General features: G+C 53.7%; 6 protein-coding genes across 6 annotated transcripts; 4 read left to right on the forward strand and 2 right to left on the reverse strand.

Annotated features, from left to right (window-relative positions):
* Positions 1–4,115: 4,115 nt before the first annotated feature.
* J4E85_007903 (uncharacterized protein) lies at positions 4,116–5,505 on the forward strand (the record flags this gene model as incomplete). Its single annotated transcript, XM_051472133.1, has 2 exons — positions 4,116–4,190; positions 4,240–5,505. 2 exons carry the CDS (start codon positions 4,116–4,118, stop codon positions 5,503–5,505), a joined length of 1,341 nt encoding a protein of 446 aa, XP_051324330.1.
* A 728-nt stretch (positions 5,506–6,233) lies between these two features.
* Positions 6,234–7,037, forward strand: PSF1 (DNA replication protein psf1; the record flags this gene model as incomplete). The annotated part of the gene is made up of 3 exons (XM_051472134.1): positions 6,234–6,260; positions 6,315–6,847; positions 6,944–7,037. The coding sequence occupies 3 exons, from the start codon at positions 6,234–6,236 to the stop codon at positions 7,035–7,037; spliced, it is 654 nt and encodes a 217-aa protein (XP_051324331.1).
* A 1,587-nt stretch (positions 7,038–8,624) lies between these two features.
* Positions 8,625–12,119, reverse strand: PRP5 (pre-mRNA processing RNA-helicase; the record flags this gene model as incomplete). Its single annotated transcript, XM_051472135.1, has 2 exons — positions 8,625–11,272; positions 11,324–12,119. The coding sequence occupies 2 exons, from the start codon at positions 12,117–12,119 to the stop codon at positions 8,625–8,627; spliced, it is 3,444 nt and encodes a 1,147-aa protein (XP_051324332.1).
* A 271-nt stretch (positions 12,120–12,390) lies between these two features.
* ERB1 (Ribosome biogenesis protein erb1) lies at positions 12,391–14,797 on the forward strand (the record flags this gene model as incomplete). The annotated part of the gene is made up of 2 exons (XM_051472136.1): positions 12,391–14,424; positions 14,480–14,797. The coding sequence occupies 2 exons, from the start codon at positions 12,391–12,393 to the stop codon at positions 14,795–14,797; spliced, it is 2,352 nt and encodes a 783-aa protein (XP_051324333.1).
* A 432-nt stretch (positions 14,798–15,229) lies between these two features.
* On the forward strand, positions 15,230–15,544 carry J4E85_007907 (uncharacterized protein; the record flags this gene model as incomplete). The annotated part of the gene is given in 2 exon segments (XM_051472137.1): positions 15,230–15,477; positions 15,493–15,544. 2 exon segments carry the CDS (start codon positions 15,230–15,232, stop codon positions 15,542–15,544), a joined length of 300 nt encoding a protein of 99 aa, XP_051324334.1.
* Positions 15,545–15,869: 325 nt separating this feature from the next.
* Positions 15,870–17,798, reverse strand: J4E85_007908 (uncharacterized protein; the record flags this gene model as incomplete). The annotated part of the gene is made up of 3 exons (XM_051472138.1): positions 15,870–16,669; positions 16,723–17,333; positions 17,383–17,798. The coding sequence occupies 3 exons, from the start codon at positions 17,796–17,798 to the stop codon at positions 15,870–15,872; spliced, it is 1,827 nt and encodes a 608-aa protein (XP_051324335.1).
* Between the last annotated feature and the right edge of the window lie 940 nt (positions 17,799–18,738).

The following is an 18,738-nucleotide window of genomic DNA, read 5'->3' on the forward strand; positions in this document are numbered from 1 at the left end:
TGAAATTGACGAGACACTGTTTCGACTTTCCAAGGAGGCAAAATGAATACTCTCTTTGTCAACGTTGCTACTGTGAGAATTGCAAGCAATTGGTATCAGCAGAAACGCAAGGTACTGGCTGTCGACCTCACAGCTGTGATTGAAGGAACAACCACTGAACAAAGTGCGCGCCGCATGACTGGCATATTGTACTGCGAGGATACCCTGACCTTCCTCTGCACTAGAACCAGCCATCTCATATCGCGCGCATTCGCGCAGTGTGATGCAAAGTTAGATAGCTCAACGAACGTACGTTGGGCAGGAAGATGCGAGCTAATGCGAACATGCACTTTCGCCACCCCTACAGGATTCAGCATTTCCCACATCCAGGCTGGCAGCCGTTGTGGATGGGCGTCGACCAACGACTGGGGTAAGCGACAGGAGCGCAGCGTTAGTGACATCACGTGCTAGCGCGTACCGACTCCATGGGGTGGCGTAACACGATGCTAGCTGGTTGAGGAAAGACCCATGTCATCTTTAAGCCGCATCGGTTCAGCAAGGAGATAAGGTGAGTGGAGTGGTGAGCGACGCTGACGTTTTAGCCGAATGGAATGGAGAAGGATTCAGGCTTGACGTGAAATGAGGGGTAAAGCAAGAGGCGAATGTCCAGGCTGACGGTGGCGCTCAGTCTACAACGACCTTAGTCCACCGTTGGAAAGCGATGATCGAGCGGAAGCCCCGATCTTGCACGTGTTGTTGTGTGACAAGTGCTGCCCTGATGCTGGTGCGCTACTCGTCACATACCTTACACCTACTTTAGCCGGCAAAACTACGCGAGATAAGCGCCTTCGCGCCAGAAGCGACAGAGGCGTCCCGTTACTGAGCGGCATGCTGGGACATTGCCTCGACGCCATAGATATATCGTAAGCTTTTGCCGGGAGCTTCGTCGACTGTGCCACTGTGCCGTGTCTTCTGATCATTCTGGAACGGGTAAGTTTTCATCAAGGTACATTGAAGAATGTCAGGCACATCGTGCGATACTTGCATGAGAGCCGTACCAAGCATCAATCGGTATATGAGTACCTCGCGGCATAGTTGCTGGATCGGACTGCGACCGTTGGCCTACTGCAAGAGCGCATACTAGCGTACCAGCGCCAGCTTCCTGGTGCCGGAGGCGTATATACCTGAGGTGACTAGGCAACTCCAGCGTGCAAGATGTCATGCAACTGCATCCTCAACGCGAGTGTGCCGGTGGCGCGGCACTTGTCGTGCTGTGAGCAGAAAAGGGCCGAAGCTTGAGCGTAGCTTGCTTCGAGCGCAATGATATTGGTGGTTTCGATCACACTATTGACGGAATTCCCGTGCCAGAAGCTCGTCCCATGGTAACAATGCTGGGAAGTGGGGTAGACCGCTCAACCGCCAAACCCTTCCAGCAAAATGGGGGCTGACCTTGACTCTTAGCGTCCGCGGAATGGCTGTACAACATCTCTTGGTTTGCAGTTATTGCAAGGTACCGAGCGTTTTAGGTGTAGATAGTCGTTGTAAAAGGTGGACGGAGGCGCGGGGAGGTCTGTGACCGAGAACATCCGGGTCGATGACGGGTAGAACCAGCGGATCCTATCTCTCTAGCCCGCCGACGGGATCACCGTATGGCAAATTGCGGAAATGGTTTCTCGCAATTGCGATAGCTGGCGAAGGTAACGGAGATATAGCCTATCTAGGTAATACAGAAGTTGGGTCAGTGGAGGCAGACATTGACAGCTACGGCGTCGATCACACACACGTGCGCAGATGATGCTCTCGACACCTGTGACTACGAGTAGCTCGAGTCAACAATGCTGTACCCACCATGAATACCGATCATGTGTCCTGGTGTAGTCCTTCACGATACTGCCAGAGCAGCTTTGGCATGGTGATAGTCCGTTTGCGTTCATTTTTGGGTAGACCGGTCAGAGAAGCATGCTCAAACAGTACAAACTCATTCAAGCCTCCTGGTTCAAAGCAATACTCCAGACAGTGGTCTCCACTTTTGTTTCGCGCTTGCTCGAACCAATCACTATCGTCTTTGAGGCTCAGCCAAACCTGGTCGCACAAGGCTGTAACTGTTTGGTCGTGGTGCCGAAACGGCGATAGTACGCATTCCGAAGGCAGGTCCCCATGTCAACACGATCGACCGGAAGCAACCGAACTTCTGCTGTATGCATGCAATATGCAGGACCTTGCCCAGATGTCCGCGGCCTGTCACCGAAGGACGTTGAGTGCCTGTTGACTGTGACGGGCTTACCCCAAATGTCGTCGCTGCAGCATGTTGGGTTCAATAGCCGAGAGGCAAGATGGACGGAATTATTCTGAGCTTGAGCGGTCAACACAGACCTGAACCTCGCCGCGGGGGCGCATCGTAACCAGCCTGTCGGGATTGCCGTACCGACCCTACCCTTTGTCCGGCGACCGCAAAATCATGATAATGTGTTTGAGATCGAGTGTTTGAGATGTGCTTAGTTTGTCGCCGCCTGTAGATTGACTGCGTAGTTGCATTTTGATGTGCGGTGTGGATGTTAGAAATCGTTGTGTCGTGGTCAGCCCTGCCAAGTATGACCAGCTGTCAGGGTTCTGACATAGAAGGCTGCAGCCATCCGTGAACAGCACGTCAGGCTTGACTACGTAGCGAAAGAACCCAAATTTTGGTCGACCAACCACGTTCGGCCTTGGGAAGATTTCTGGTCATGTACCATCTATGTCATTGGTTGCTGGGAAAGGGTACCGCGAGCCCCCGGTGATGCAATTGGTGCAGGAATGCAGCCCATGTTCTGGCGGAACATAATTTCAGGGGTCGTTCTGGAGGCTAAAGATACCAGTGAGCGTGTGGCTTGCTATAGCGAGCGCCCAGTGCACATGACTGCTGCAAGCCATAGTACACCCCTGCTAAGATTGGTAGACAGCTTCTTGGGGTAGGCGATTTGAAAGGAAGGGCGCCTAGATTGAGAGTAGCTTCCGTCTATAGCTGTCGATGTGGAGGGGCTGAGGGCCGCTTTCAACCCCACAACAGGACGGACATGATATTTTCGACTTCGAAACGTGAACGGACCAGAAGGCTAGGTCTTGCGCCATTTCGCAGGTAGTTCATCGCTTGAGAGGTTCGCAGGCCAAAAGCAGCGCGACGTCTGAGTGTGTCAAGCGCGCCCAGCCAACACCAATCCGGTAGTGCCTTTGTCCATGTTCAGACGACTAAGTACACTATACACATACGTGAGCAGTCGACCTCGAGGTTGTGTAGTCGCTACAAATACCTTCTGGCGACTGATCCCGGACAAAGAATCCTTCTCCGTTGATTTGCCCTTCACACTTTGCTCGAGCTCTGCCTTCGCCACAAAGAGACACGGGCCGGAACAACACAACTCAAACAGTACGGCGGTGTCTGACTTGCAAGTTGGTATCGCATAGTCGTCCACGCTGATTGTCTCTGCACCAAAGCCTTGGTGCCGGTGAGAAGCGGGTAACTGCAACAGGTTCGTTCCCTGAACACTTTGCGAACTGCTATGCATCATTGCGGTGAAGCAAACCCAGCAAAGAGCGACGCATTTGCTGGACGTACTGACACATATCCAGTACAATATCTGGAACAGAACAGTCTGATCCAGCATCTTCTCGAGAGACCAACGAACGCATCTCGGTATCCACCAGCAACAAAATCCTTCGGTCTTCATGTTGCACGGCCTTTGACCAACAGAAGAGTCATTCCATCCATTGCAGTTGCGCTTGCTCTGTTCAACTATCGATCTCCATCGCTTAAGCGTTGCGTTGAGTCCGGAAACAAGGCCAATCGGCAGTCCGCAATCTCCACTGTCGCAGCAACTAACTTGTGCGTCAACACTCGCCATGATGAGGGGTGACACGCTCGTCCAACAACATCCTCCGACCCCACCGAATGCTGGGTCAGATTATCAGTCCGGGCTGCATCCAGTTGCGCAATATGGCGTCGATCGCGGCTATTCGTTCGGTGAGACAGGGTACGGCTCGCCAGGCTCGGTGGCGCACGAAGGGATCCCTTCACATGCGTCACATGCCGACAACCATCCTCGTGGGCTCGGACTAGGTATACAATATGTAAGAGTCCCTGCGTCTTCACACATGTAACCATGCTGATCGAGGTACAGGAGGGATATGGTCCACCAGCGGAGTATTACCAGAACGGGCCGTATAACGGCATGCAGGTAAGCAATGTCGCCGATTGTCTCTGACCCGATTGCTAATGGATGATAGAATGAGCAAGCCTTGTTCTCGCCACCGACACCGAGATCCGCGAACGATGAGGATTCCGGACGTAGGACAACTCGTAGCGGACGAGCAACAACATCGTCCAGTTCTCCACGCCTGAACGAGACCAGCCCTAGACGGAAAGCGACACCGAGAGTGAAGAAGCCGAAAGCACCGAAGAACGAGAAGCACAAAACGCCCAAGCTTACTGCGCCGTTGAGCATACTGACGAAGGAGCTACATCATATCCCGGTCAAGAATATGGAGGAATGGGTGAACAGGCCAGCGGATGTCAGGAGACGCGAAGTTGAGAAGAGGAATGGATACATCACTCGTCCCATGAACTCGTTCATGCTGTACCGGTCGGCGTTTGCGGAAAGGGCCAAGTCATGGTGTCTTCAAAACAATCATCAAGTCGTATCGTCCGTGGCGGGGGAGAGCTGGCCGCTGGAACCGCCGGAGATTCGCGAGCTATACAACGAGTACGCAAAGATCGAGAGGATCAACCACCAAAACGCACACCCGACGTACAAGTTCTCGCCTAGCAAGACAGCAGCGCCGGCTCGTAAGCGAAGAAGCGAGTGGTCTGACGAAGAAGAACCTAGCGACCTTGACGATGCCGAATGGGCTCCCGGTGGTGGCAGGTCTCGTCCCCGACAGGCCAGGAGAATCGATCGATCATTCAGCTATCCGTCAAATGGTGTTGCTGTAGAGTACTTCGATCAGTCGTTCGGACCAAATGGTAATGGTATCAATCGATCGTCCTGGGAGATGACAAACGAAGGGCGACCGATGCCGATGCCAATAAGCCACAACGAGCTCTACAATCAGTACTACCAGACTGCCGCCTACCCGAATATGCAGATCAGTCCGACCTACGCAGACGACATGCACATGAGGAGGGTAGACACGCCATCCTCTTCCATGCAATTCCACTCGAATCCATCGATGCTGGGATTGCCTGGAGGTAATGCGAACGATCTTCTGCAACAGCTGCACCCGAATATGAGTTCATCATTCGACGAGGGGCAGCTGGATCCATTGCTGTTGGCTTATGACGGAGGAAGTCATTCAGACATCGACCCTTCAGCGTTGCAGAACGCTGTATACCGGAACCCTCATCCGGACATGCAAGAAGATAGGCTTGAGCAACACAACCTTGATGGCTTGTTGGATCTTCCGCATGATGAGTACCAAGCTTGGCAGTCAGACCCGACTATGGTGTCGCTCGAACAAGAGTCGGAGTTTGATAAGTGGATGGGTGAGCAGTGATCTGTATCACGTTAGCTAGTGCATTCTGGGTGGTTATGTTGCTCTTACGCTTACGTGCGACGTGGTTCATGGATAATACCGTTCTTTTCAGCATCGTTGGGTGGCTTCTGATGAACGCTTCCATGGTGGGCAGCATTCAAGGCGTTGATCGGACCAAAATCTCGGGGGCTTAGAGCATTTAGACATGGTGTTATCGCATGCGTAGATCGAGATGTACATATTAGGTCAATCTTCCTTCGCTCTTCTCTCGACGCGATGCTGACGTGATTTCGTGTTCATCGTGCGTATCACCGATTCATCTTTCCGTGTGTGTGATAGCATGTACGATGCCAGCCGAGAGTCTGGCGATGCTGGCGAATGAGGTTGCGTGGATTGCTGGCGTTGTGAAAGGGATTGCCAGAAGAGGTTTGAAGTTGGACTCGACAAGCCAAGGCCCGTCCCCGCCCCACCTGCCCCCGCGTCAGGAACGCGCCTGCCTTCGGGGTCCAACAAATGTTACGGTTACATCGCATGCGCCAATTGCTCTCGCTTGAACTGTTCAATCTTTGGTATGACCTCAAACAATAAGCTGCACAGTTAGACTCACGGCGATTTTACTATTCAGAGTAGATTACAACTTCTGCGCATATTACCTGCAAATTGCAGTGACAGTCGCGTTTGCTTGATCGTCACATCTCTGTGCCACCATAAGAACGACACTCAAGAACCCGACAACACAGAACACAGCCATGTATGGAGAAGCAGCCAACAAGTTGGTATGAACACTTCACCCATACCTCAATACTATGTACCCTCTCTAACACCCCCAGGTCCAAAACGCCAAACGCACCCTCGCCCTCCCCCATCTCCCACCCTACGCCTCGGAGCTCACCCGCTCGATAGTACGCGAAGTGCGCGACCTCGACAAAGACGTTTCATCCATCCTCGCCCCCTACAGCGGGTCTTTCAACCCCAGCGCATCCCCCGAAACCGCCTGCGCCCTCCTCGTAAACCACCTGTGCATGCGCCGGAACAAGCGCTGTCTACTCGCCTACCACCGCGTGCGGAGCGACAAGCTAGAAGAATACTGCTGGGAGGGCGTCGACGTGCTGGAACAACAGGGCAGCAAGGACCATAGCGGAGAAGGGGGGAGGGGCAGTGGAATGGGCGCTGGAGGCGGGAAGGAAGAGAGTAGTTTGAGTCCTGAAGAGGAGGAGTATGTGAGGCAATACAGCGACTTACTTGCTGCGTATAAGGGGCAATGGACGGATATCGATCTAACGGGGAGTCTGGAGCCGCCGCGCGATCTCTTCATCGACGTGCGCGTCTTGAAGGACGCGGGCGAGATCCAAACAGAGTACGGGTACGTGACCGCCATCTCGGCATGCCGAAGACTACGACCCTTCCTTCCGCATCCGAAATATTGTATACTAGTCACCATAGCTAACCGACGTCACAGCTCAATAACCCTTACCAAGAACTCCCAATTCTACGTCCGGCAAGGCGACGTCGAACGCCTAATTGCGCAAGGATACCTCCAACGACTCAGCTAATCAACCTGCTACACTCCCTCCGACCGCTTCCATAACCAGAAACCATTCCTTCGACCTCATCAGCGACCAAAAATCAGTCCAATACATGAAAGATTGGCCGCAAACCTCACCCCACCTACCCTTTACCAAGTCCCCACCCTCTACCAACGAGAACCCTACCAACCAACCAAACCCCGCGGAAGGTCCTTCCGCAGACCTACCCTACCGCGTGCATCCTTCGCCATGCACCCTCCCACCGCTACACCCCCATTCTGTAAAACCCGCCCTGAACCTGGGTTCGCCGAGCCGCATCCGAGACGAAGGGATATCCAGATCCAGCTGGAGCGAGTGGCGTTGGGGGCGGCAGCAAGCAGGGCTGTGCTGTGCGTCTTTTCTGCGAGCAACGCACGCACGCACGTACGTACGCGCCTTACACCTGCATCTGCATCATCAACAGAATAGTCCAGGTTCGCTTTTCGCGAGGTTAAGACATGTATCGACCCTGCAGGTGGTCCTGGTGGGGGCCTAAAATAGGCGGAGATGCACGCGAAGGAGATATGCAGTGTTGCGGCGTGGGGTTCGGTGGATGGGGGATGGAGGGGAGGATGAGAGGATGGGGGAGGGAGTGGGAGATGCAGCATGCAATATGCGACATGCAGCTATGGCGCCATTACACCTACACATACATATTCCGATGGATATACCCCCGAGGAGAGTTTTTCAGATGATGCAGCTGCAGCTGCAGCTGCAGCTTGGGAGGCGATATGGCGTCAGTGCGGTGTGGCGTGGATACTGTATGTAGAGCTGCGTCATCAGTGTTCAGGGCAATACAGCGTAGTTGTACCACGCATCTGGGTCTGAGGAATGTATGAATAAATGTCGGTTCGCGTCTGCATGTATTGATTGTCGCGCAGAACATGATGCTGAGTTGACCTTTATTGATGGAGTATACGGGATCGGCGAAGAGGCCCGCTATGAGGTCGCGATGCAGACTCATGTCTCCGGAGATCGGGAGTCAGTGCCGCTAGGCAAGTTGAAGGATACAGCGCGAGATATGGGTGGTTAGGAACACGCGAAGAAGTTCATGTAGTAGACAGAAATGCCTCTCATTTGGAAGGTTATCTTAAGCTACTCCATCGTACCACATCAGGCTGCACGAAAGGCACCAGAGCCAAGACCCCATCCTTCATACCGCGCCATGCCGTACCATAGGTACCAGAATCAAGCCTTCACATTTCCTTTCCCGCATATCGCACATCGGCGAACCGTGTGGCCAAGCCCATTAATGTACAATGATGTCGTTGCCTGACAGAGGCTCAGTGACCGAGTAGAAACCTGCGACGGTTGGGTAAATCAACGAAACTTCTGAATGGAGCAATTGGGTGAGAACTTACGTTTGTGGTACAGTCACGCGGCATGCATCGAAGCACGATCCCGAGGTCGTGTTTTGTCGAAACCTTCAACTCCGTCCCGTGCCCTTCCCATTCATCCATTTGACCATTCCTCCCAATGCAGTGAACTGACGCCATGGAAAAGAAAGCAACGCTGAGAAAGCAACGCTGAAATGAAAGAGAGAAAATCGAGCATACCTTACCGAAGTGAAACTTCCTATACCACACTGTAACGGCCGGTAGGGCCACGAGTCGCAGAGGCATCCTCGGCCGCAATGGTTCCCTCGCGCAGAAGACGAGTGAGCTCCATCATAGCCTGTGTGACAATGTTCTCGGTGTCACCCTCGACGAGAATGTACAACTTGGGCAGATCATTCTCGCCAGGCTGCTTGGGAGCGGGGTAGTAATTGCCCTTGGTCGTGATGGAAACACCAGTCTGCTCCAGAATCTTGGCGACGTTGGTGCGGTTGGTGACGGCCCATCGAGCCTTCTGAGGAAAGTCGTTGATCTCGATGGTTGAGTGGTAGAGACCAGCATCGGGGCCCTTGTTGTCGATGGGCTGACCCGCGTGGATCATACCCTTCTTGCTCAGCCTGCCGTCGACCTTGGAAGCAGCGGCCATGGCTCGCTCGCGCGCAGTCATCGGCTTGCCAGAAGCGGCAGCGTCGGGGCGCTCAGTCTTGCTGACCACAATCTTGCTGTTCAGCAGCTTCATCCAGTGTGGTTGATCTTCTTCGGCAGCTGCAGGAGCACCAGAAGCGTTAACAACACCAGCTGGACCAGCGACCTCGGGCTTCTTGATGAGTGGTGCAATCTCTTCTTCGTCTTCACTCTCGTCAACACCTTCCAGCTTAAGTTGACGCTTCTCGCGCTTCTTCTCAAGTGCGCGTGCTGCATCGAGCTTGTCGAGACCTTTGCCACCGAAACCGCCATAGTACTTCTCGGTACCTGCCTTGGCCTTCTCATGAAATGTGTTAGCCATCTCCTGGAGCTCTGGAGGCACTTCTGTACCGCTCTCCTTGAGTGCCTTGACGATGTGAAGAGCGAAGCGCTCTTGACCGGGGTTCTCGATAAGCGTAACAGCGGTACCTTTATTGCCAGCACGGCCGGTACGTCCGCAGCGGTGCACGTAATCTTCTAGATGGGTTGGCGAATCAAAGTTCAAGACCATAGCCAGTCCAGGGACATCAAGACCACGGGCGGCTACAGATGTGGCAATGAGAATCGAAAGAACACCTTGCTTGAAGTCGTTGATCGCTTCGTTACGATCAGTCTGATCTTTAGCTCCGTGAATCGTGTTAACAGAGAAATACTTAGACTTGTAAAGCTTGGACAGAAGATCTTCGGCTGTCTCTTGCCGCTCAGTGAAGATCAATACCTGGGCATTCTCGTCTTCAGAGAACAACTGACCAAGATACAGTAGAGTCTTGTTGATCTTCTTCTCATAACTGTTCGGTACGACAGAAATGATTTGAGTGATCTCGGGAGCTACCTTGCTCTTGCCACCGATGGTGATCTCGGCTGGGTTGTGCAGTGCTTTGCGAGCCAAAGATTGCATGTTCTTGGGCATAGTTGCTGAGAAGAGGACAGTCTGGCGATCAGGACGTACATTCGCAAGAATCTTCATGACTTGGGGCTCGAAGCCCATATCGAACATGCGATCAGCTTCATCAAGGACAACGTAAGTGATGCGGCGGAAAGAAAGCACTCGTCCTTGGTTGACGTTGGTCAGATCAATCATTCTGCCGGGAGTTGCACATAGGATATGGATGCCACCACGCTTGATCATAGCAATTTGTTCAGAGATGGGCTGGCCACCATAGGCACACTTGATGGTAACACCCGATGCCGCAAGGAATGGCTTGAGCTCGTTGACAATCTGCAGTGCTAGCTCTCGGGTTGGGGCGAGAATCAGTCCGATTGGCCCATCAGTTGGTTTCAGTGGACGTTGATCAAGGACATGACGAATCATAGGGATACCGAATGCAAGTGTCTTTCCAGAACCGGTCTTGGCGACTCCGATGAGATCTCGGCCAGAGAGAATTGCGGGTACACCTTGAGACTGGATACCTGTAGGCCTCTCGTAGCCGATCTTGGTGAAGACGTCCATGGTAGCTTGCAGCAGGCCCATCTGCGCCCACTTGGTGACAGGACGGGGAACGTCATCAGGCTTGACTTTGATGCCGTCGAGCTCGTGGCGAAGGTCTGCGACCTCCTCAGGTGTCATCTGTGCAACTTCGGAGGGCTCAGTGTAGAAGTCTTTCCTAAACGGTTCGTACTCAACTTTATCGTGGTTGACGGTAGGCACCTCCTTCTTCTTCTTTTTCTTGGCAGCGCGAAGCTCGTTAAGGTCCTCATGTTCGACGGAAGTCTCGACAGTCTCAAGCTCGTCAGCAAACATAGTCTGACCCGAAGGAGCTCCGCGGCTTGGTTGTGGCTCAGTGAGATCGGCCATGAAGGCATCGAGAGGATCGATGTCATCTTCTTCGGCGCCTGCATTTTCGTCAACTTCCATCTTGTCGTCGGCAGGGGCTTCGACAGCAGTTGCCTCTTCCATGGCAGTGTCCTCTTGGTTCTCGTTGGCGATCTCAGCGCGACGCTTCTCAAGGCGAGCCTGAAGCTCCGCGTTGTTCTCGTCATCACTGCCGATGTCACTCATTGGAGAGTCCGCGTTGTCGCCGTCGGCTTCGAGCAAGGGTGCCTCGTTGGCGTCGAATTCGGGGAGAGCCTGTAGCTTGCGCTTGCGGGTCGGGCCTTCCTCGTCGAGCAATGCCTTTCTGGAATTCTCTTCCTCGGTCTCAGCAGCAGTCTTAGTCTTGAGACCGAACGAGCCAATGTTACCATTGCCCTTAACAATGGGGACGTCTGTACGTGTCAGCTTGTGGTTCGTGAAAAGAGGGTTTGGGATGAACATACTGCTAGCGTTGGTGACAGTCTTGCCTGCAGGCTTGGCCATGTCTAGAGGACGGGCTGCGGCGGAAGCATCCAGTCTGAAGGTCGACTTCTCGGGCTGCTTCTGCTTGACTTTCTCAGTAGCACTCTTCTGCGGAATGACTTTGGTCTTAGCGGTATCAACAAGCTTGGCCTCAGATGCCGGAGCTGGCGGGGGCGTCGCAGTGACTGATGGGGTTGCAGGCGCAGTGGCAGCTGGCGAAGCACCGGAGCCGGGTGTGTCGGTCTTCTCTTTGAGCAGGCGCTCGGCATTGAGCTTCTTCCACTCAGCCAGCTTCGCAGCGCGGTCTGCAAGCTTGTCCTTGGCCTGTGTCTCTGGGTCTTTCTTCCTGTCGTCGCGCGAGGAATGATCTAGCCGATCGCGCCTGCTGTCGTCGCGTCTACCGTCATCGCGCCTCCAGCTGTCTGAGCCAGGTGCAGGTGTAGCAGATGAACGGGAACCAGGGCGGCGTGAAGTAGAGCGGCGGCGCCTGTCTCTATCACCGTCGCGGTCGCGCCTGTAGCTGTCTCCACGGTCGGCACGGTCTCCTCGGTCACGGGATCGGTCGCGGCGGCGAGGCGGGGAGCGCGAACGTCGACGGTACGTGTCGCCGCGGTCGCGGTCTCGGCGGTCAGGCTCTCGACGGTCATCGCGGCGGTCTCGGCGGTCACGGTCGTCTCTGAAGCGGCCTTCGCCATAGCGGTCTCCACGATCTCCGCGGTCGCGGTCGCGGCGCGGGGAATGGCGCCTACGATCGTAGTCAGAGTGGCGCGTCGCCATGGTGAGTCGGTGGAATTACTGCTGCAATCAGTCTGGGGTGGCGTCTTGGCGTAGCAGATGCGGGTGGTGGTTGCAATTGCGTGGGGTAAACAGAGAGTTGGAGTTGCGGAGTTTGCGACAAAGTTACTGGAGAGTCTACGAGGATATGCTTGGCTGATGGCAGCCTGGCACGTGCGACGCGCTAAAACCGAAATCTTGGACGCTAGCGATAATTTTTGGGAAGTTGCGACAGTCCGCGGTGAACGTGACGAGGAAACATCAAACGCCCGAAATGTCAGTCAACCCGCGCAAGAGAAAGGTAGTGACGCGCCCGGCGCCGGAGCCCAGTGACTCGGAAGGTGAATTGGCCGACGGACTGCTCGAGGGCATCCTGTCGCATTCCGAGGACGACTCGGACGACAGCCAAGATGAAGGCGCCGATACCGATGCTAGCAGTGTGATTGAGGGTCTTTCCGACGAAGATGAAGAGGAGGAGCAAGACAGCGATGCAGAGCAGATCCGTGAGGAAATGCGCAACTTGAATACCTCGGATGTTCCACTGCGCAAGAAGAATGGAGTACCTACACATGAGATGGATCTGGACGTGGGTGGCGCAAATGGGGAACTGGAGGACGATGAAGATCTGAAGCCCAACTACACTGTTACCACCGATGCGCACGGCAACACTCGTTACATCTACAAAGAGATCGACCCAGTCTACGAATCTGACGATTCTGACGCTGAAGCTACCAACACGATCGGCAACATCGACCTCAAGTACTACGATGAATACCCGCATATTGGCTATGATATCAACGGCAAGAAGATCATGCGCCCGGCAAAGGGAGAGGCGCTGGATGCGCTGTTGGACAGCATCGATATACCCAAGGGCTGGACAGGCTTGACGGATCCCCAGACAGGAAAACCGCTGAACCTGTCGCCCGAGGAGCTGGATGTGCTCAAGAGGCTCACAAGGAACGAGATCGTGGAAGATGGTTACGACCCATACCCAGAGATGGTCGCCTACTTCTCTGGCGTCAACACGGAGATTATGCCACTGAGCGCTGCGCCAGAGCCCAAGCGACGATTCATCCCCTCCAAGCATGAAGCCAAGCGCGTCATGAAGATCGTCAAGGCGATTAGGGAAGGTCGCATCAAGCCATACAGGGCACCGGAGGAGCAGGAGGAAGAGCAAGACGTTTTCACCTTTGACGTATGGGCGGACGAGAAGCCCCGACCCGATAACACAATGCACATTCCCGCTCCTAAGCTGCCACCGCCTGGCTACGAAGCGAGTTACCACCCACCGCCCGAGTACCTACCGGATAAGGTTGAGGAGCAGAAGTGGCTGGAGCAAGACGATGAGGAGCGGGAGACGGACTTCCTGCCCAAGAACTACGATGCCTTGCGCAAGGTTCCTGGTTACGAGACATTCGTCAAGGAACGGTTTGAGCGAAGCTTGGATCTCTACTTGGCTCCCCGTATCCGGAGAAACCGACTCAACATCGACCCTGAATCACTGCTACCTAAGCTGCCGAACCCCGAAGAGCTCAAGCCCTTCCCGACTACATGCGCAGCGATATACCGCGGACAAGAAGGACGTGTTCGTTGTGTTTCGGTCGATCCTAACGGTATCTTTGTTGCCAGTGGAGGTGACGACGGCTACGTAAGGATCTGGGAGCTGTTGACCGGTCGCCAGGTCTGGAACGCAAAGCTGTCAGATGAGGAGGCTGTAGATGCCGTACAATGGAGACCCACCAAGGAGACATCCGTAGTAGCTGCTGCTTGCGGCGAGAACGTCTACCTAATCGTACCCTTCACACTTCTTTCACCGGACGTTGAGCAAGCCAGTCGCGAGGTTCTCGACGCCGGTTGGGGTTACGCAGCCTCGAAGCCCATCACAACAACATTTGGCGAGGCACCCAAAGCAGCACCAGGCAAGTGGAGCCGTCCCGGAGCCCGTCTTGAGAACAAGGGCGTACTCGTCCAAATTGAAGTCCGAGCAGCAGTCAAGATTGTCAACTGGCACCGGAGAGGAGACTACTTCGCCACCGTATCGCCTCGCGGCCAAAGCACAGCCGTAGCGATCCACACCGTCTCAAAACATCTCACCCAGCTCCCCTTCCGCCGTCTCAAGGGTATCGCGCAAACCGCCCAATTCCACCCCTCCAAAGCCATCTTCTTCGTCGCCACCCGCAACACTATCCGCAGCTACGATCTCGCCAAGCAGGAACTCGTCAAGATCCTGCAACCAGGTGCTAAATGGATCTCATCCATTGACGTGCATCCCGGTGGTGATAACATCATTGTCGGAACATACGACAAGGTAAGTTTCCCATATACCAGAACACTAGTAAAGCGCATACTAATTCCCCCTCCAGCGCCTCCTCTGGCACGACCTCGACCTCTCCAATAAACCCTACAAGACCCTCCGTTTCCACAAGGAAGCCATCCGTTCAGTGCGCTTCCACCAAGGCGGTCTGCCTCTCTTCGCCGATACCTCCGACGACGGCACTATCCAGATCTTCCACGGAAAGGTTGTGGGTGACCTCATGGAGAACGCTACTATTGTTCCTTTGAAGGTACTGCGCGGACACAAGGTCAAGAGCAGGCTGGGTGTTATGGGTCTGGACTGGCATCCGAGGGAGCCGTGGTGTGTATCGGCTGGTGCGGATGGGACGCTGAGGCTGTGGAGTTAGACATGGGATATGTAATATGCTTCTTTACATGACTTGCATTCGCATGGCGTTGGAGCAAGGACGGAAAATGTAACAATTCTATGCTTCTGTCCGAATCTCGTGCTCTTTGAGTTACTTGTGGTCTGCTAGTGACAATGACGCATACAATATTTTACTTATGGTTGCACTACCTGGGAAGGTCAGGCTCCGGGATATTGCGAACCCGACCTCTTCGTCCATGACCAGATCCCCAAAAGCACATCAAGTAGTACGTCATCATGCATCACAAGGCGTGCCACAACGCCAACCCGCATGTCACTTTGTGAAAGTACCTGACTGTCATAAATCTACCTCCATTTTATCGTCTTCTATCCAACTGTCTAAAGTCTAAATAGACCTTCGTACCCTTAACCCAATCCACGCCATCTCCCGCTTACACTCACACCACCCACCATGTCTCCATTCACTCCCCCCAGCCCTCTCCTCAGTCTCCCCAAAGAACTGCGCTACGATATCTACGACTACCTCTGTCTCCAGGAACCCAAGCAGAATCGGACTGCGCGCCCACAAGAGCCACTAACCACCTACATCGACCACATGGCACCAACCGAGCTATCTATAACATGTCGTTTCCTCCGCAACGAGATCCGCGCCTACTTCCATTCAAAAGCCACCTTGGGTTTCTACCCACTTTCCCGCTCGTGCATTCCCGATAGCTCGATCGAAGCAATCGCCCTCCGCGCTAGCGCCGGACCTTGGGCCGGATAATTGCTGCGTGTCGTGACAAGTCTGGTAGTTACTGGCTGACTGGAAGCAAGAAGGAATGGTCGCAATCATGGAGAGTGTGATCGAGAAGGGCGGATGCGTAGTCGCTGCAAAGTTGTGTGGGCGAGAGTTTATACACTCCCTCGGTACCTAGGTATTACAACGTTCCGAACCATGCACGTGTGATCAGTCCATATACCCCATGGTTGTCCGAAACTTTTACCTCATCTATAGATTTCATGGCGAGGGAACTCAGACTAGCAAGCGCATCATGTATCGTCTCAGTTACATCTGCTGCGTGGTTTATCTTATGCCCACCTCCACCTATTCACTCATCCCTAAACCACACCAACAACCTCTCATTAAACTTCCTTACACCCTTGAAAGCCTCTGGCCCATTACAATCCTGAAACTTCGTTAATCCATCAAACATCATCATAAGATCATTATCAAACCCATCACCAAGCACCCTCCCACTCTCTTCCCCATCCCCAGCATCCTTCAGATCCACAAAAGCTAGAATAGCCTCCGCATGCGGTACATCATCCAGACCCCTCAAATGTTCCTCCCACTGCCTCCTCGGCGCGCCAAAATATCCTGTTACACTGCGAAAAGCGGCGAGACGATGTCGCATGCTCATCCATTTCTCGAACGCGAGATGCAGGCGAAGCGCACTATCGTTGTGATCAGACTGCCACGCATCAGCATCGGTGCAGTGGAATTGGTTGAGTAGAAAGTCCATGCGTTCTTCCGCAGCGGAGTCGTAGTTGGTAGGGTCAAAGTTTTTGATGCCGTTTAGATAAGCTACGAGCAGTCTGTAGAGTTCGAGACGGTAGATACGCGTTTGCCGCGTCGTTGGGGAGGGGTCGGAGATGAGGGAGCGGATTATGGCGTCGGTATATGCATCGCTTGATATGTCTTCGTCGATTTGAATGATTTGGCCGCTTGGAGGGTAGATGATAGCGTCTACTGCATCGTTTTGCGTTTGTGTGTCTGGTATGACGGAATCTTGTCTGAGGGGGTTTCGGTAGGTGCCCGATGGGCCGGCGGCGTTGTTGATGTCGTTATCGTACTCGTACTGCATGTCATCTGCGTTGGATGTAGCAATGTCTTTCTGAATCCTTGAATCTGATCAAGGTTAGCTTAAGTACCTTATGTTGCTGGAGCAGTAAAGAACTTACCAACTTCTCCGGGATGGACATCCTCCGCATCGACCACCGTTTCCGCGTCTGCGGTTTCTTCACGAGGCGGCATCCAAGTCGCATCTGAGTCGTATGTGGTTTCTCTTCGTCTTTGAAACGATGCGCGGCCCAGGTTCGGAAACGCAGGAGGGGATATGGGAGAGAACGCGGGAGGAGATATGGGGATGGAGTAGGGATCTCGTGACTGATTAGTGAGGACAGGGATTGTTCGACCGCCCTTTGAAGGCTTCGAAAGCTTCCCAGAAGGTGTTCGTTCGTGGGAATATTGCGCTTTCCTCTTACTCGGTGTGGTGGTCTTGTTCACAGAGGTGAAGCTGGTGCTTGTAGTCTTCTCGTTGGCACTGGTGAATGTCGTATCTCTGCGCGGTTCCGGTGTTGGATACATACGTGGTGGCTCTGGCGCTCTAAAAGATACGCCCATGATCCTAGGGCTATCACCTTCCGCGAGATCTTCAACGGTGTCTTCATTTGGATTATCTTGAGATGGACTCAAGTCCCGTGTCCGAGCTTTTGCTTTCGCTTTTCGTGGAGTCGCCTTGTACTCTCTGACCACGGTACATATGAGCCAGCATCGGATGTAGAACAGAATACTGAGAGGGAGTCAGTAAGGTCGTTTATGAGAACGCATCAAGTGCTCACTTCTGGCGGTCTTTTGGGTCGTCCCAGTCCTGCTCCTCGATGCCGTTTCCTTGGGATTCACCTGACGAGCGTATTTCGCCGTCTTCTATACGGCCCCATATCATCACTCCAAATTCTTGTCCGAGCCGGAGGACATCTTCCGAGAAGGCATTCTCCTCAGCCAGGTAAGTATGGAGTTCTTCAATGGTGCCACGATACGAGGTAGCGAACGACTTTGCTATTCCCTCAACCACTCTTTGCAGTTCGTTAGCCTTGTCGGCCTTTTCCTTGTTGACGAAGTAGCCGTGTTGCTCATCGTGTAACTTCTCACTGATCAAACCAAGTGACTCCCAAGCATGCATCGCTTTCTTACGCTTGTTGATGCAAGCGTCAACGAATGCTGCACGATCATCTTGAGAGTTGAGTGGAGGTGCCATAATGGAGTGGGATAGAATGATGAATATGGCATTTCAGAAATCGGTTGGAGTGGCGAATATAACCAAGAGCCCCATCAACGCTCTCGTGGAGGCTGCGCGAAACAACCTGTCGTGCATGGCTGAGACTACCCGCGCATAAACGAAGTTGTGGCGTTGTCGATATCCAAAAGCTGAACAAGTTCATGCGATACGCTCACGAATGTCGCGAATAGGGTACTGATTTGCGCTGCCCAGTCGCTTGTTAGAACAAGGGACATCTTTCGACTGGTTGTGTTGCTGCTGCCTACCCGACTGTTCGCGGGCTGTGCAGGCGGCGCAGCCTCGCGACGTGCGCCAGAACCCGGCTGCGCATGCCAAATCTTGTCACAGCTCTGTCTCGGAACGAAACCTGATAGATAAGCAAATTTGAAATCGTGATTGACCATGTCTTTGGAGATGTCTTTGAATTGTTTCCAGCATCCGTGTTGGGCCTGATGGTGTACGTGGGGTGGGTAACGGCAATGGTTACCAGTAAGAGGTGTGCTCTACGCGCCACTATTCTGGAGTGTGACCGAAGTCGCTACACCCAGACAATGCTATAGGATGAAAACTTCCGACCCCATCATCACCCCAGAAGCCTCGCAGTCAATGCTTGATCAGTCGTTGGCTTCGCTTCAGCCCGCAGTTGACCAACGAGGCGGCTCGGTCCGATGCCGGCCATTCTCCAGGTATTTGGTAGGCAGAGACTGGTGAGCTACGATGGCTCCCCTTTCGAAGCAAAAGGAATCCCTCATAAGATACTAGCGCTATGGCTTTGTGCGCCTTCCTCCACCAAAGTCTGGAGAAGCCTCACGGTCGTACTCGTGTTGTATCCAGTTTGCCGCTCAACCTCGTTCAAGACGTTCCAGATACGCGCCTTTCTTGAGATCCCATGGATATGTTTCGCGGCTGGAACGTATCA

The sequence above is a fragment of the Alternaria conjuncta genome (genome assembly GCF_024043145.1).
Source record: "Alternaria conjuncta strain BMP 0040 chromosome Unknown scaffold_11, whole genome shotgun sequence".
Lineage (NCBI taxonomy): Eukaryota > Fungi > Ascomycota > Dothideomycetes > Pleosporales > Pleosporaceae > Alternaria > Alternaria conjuncta.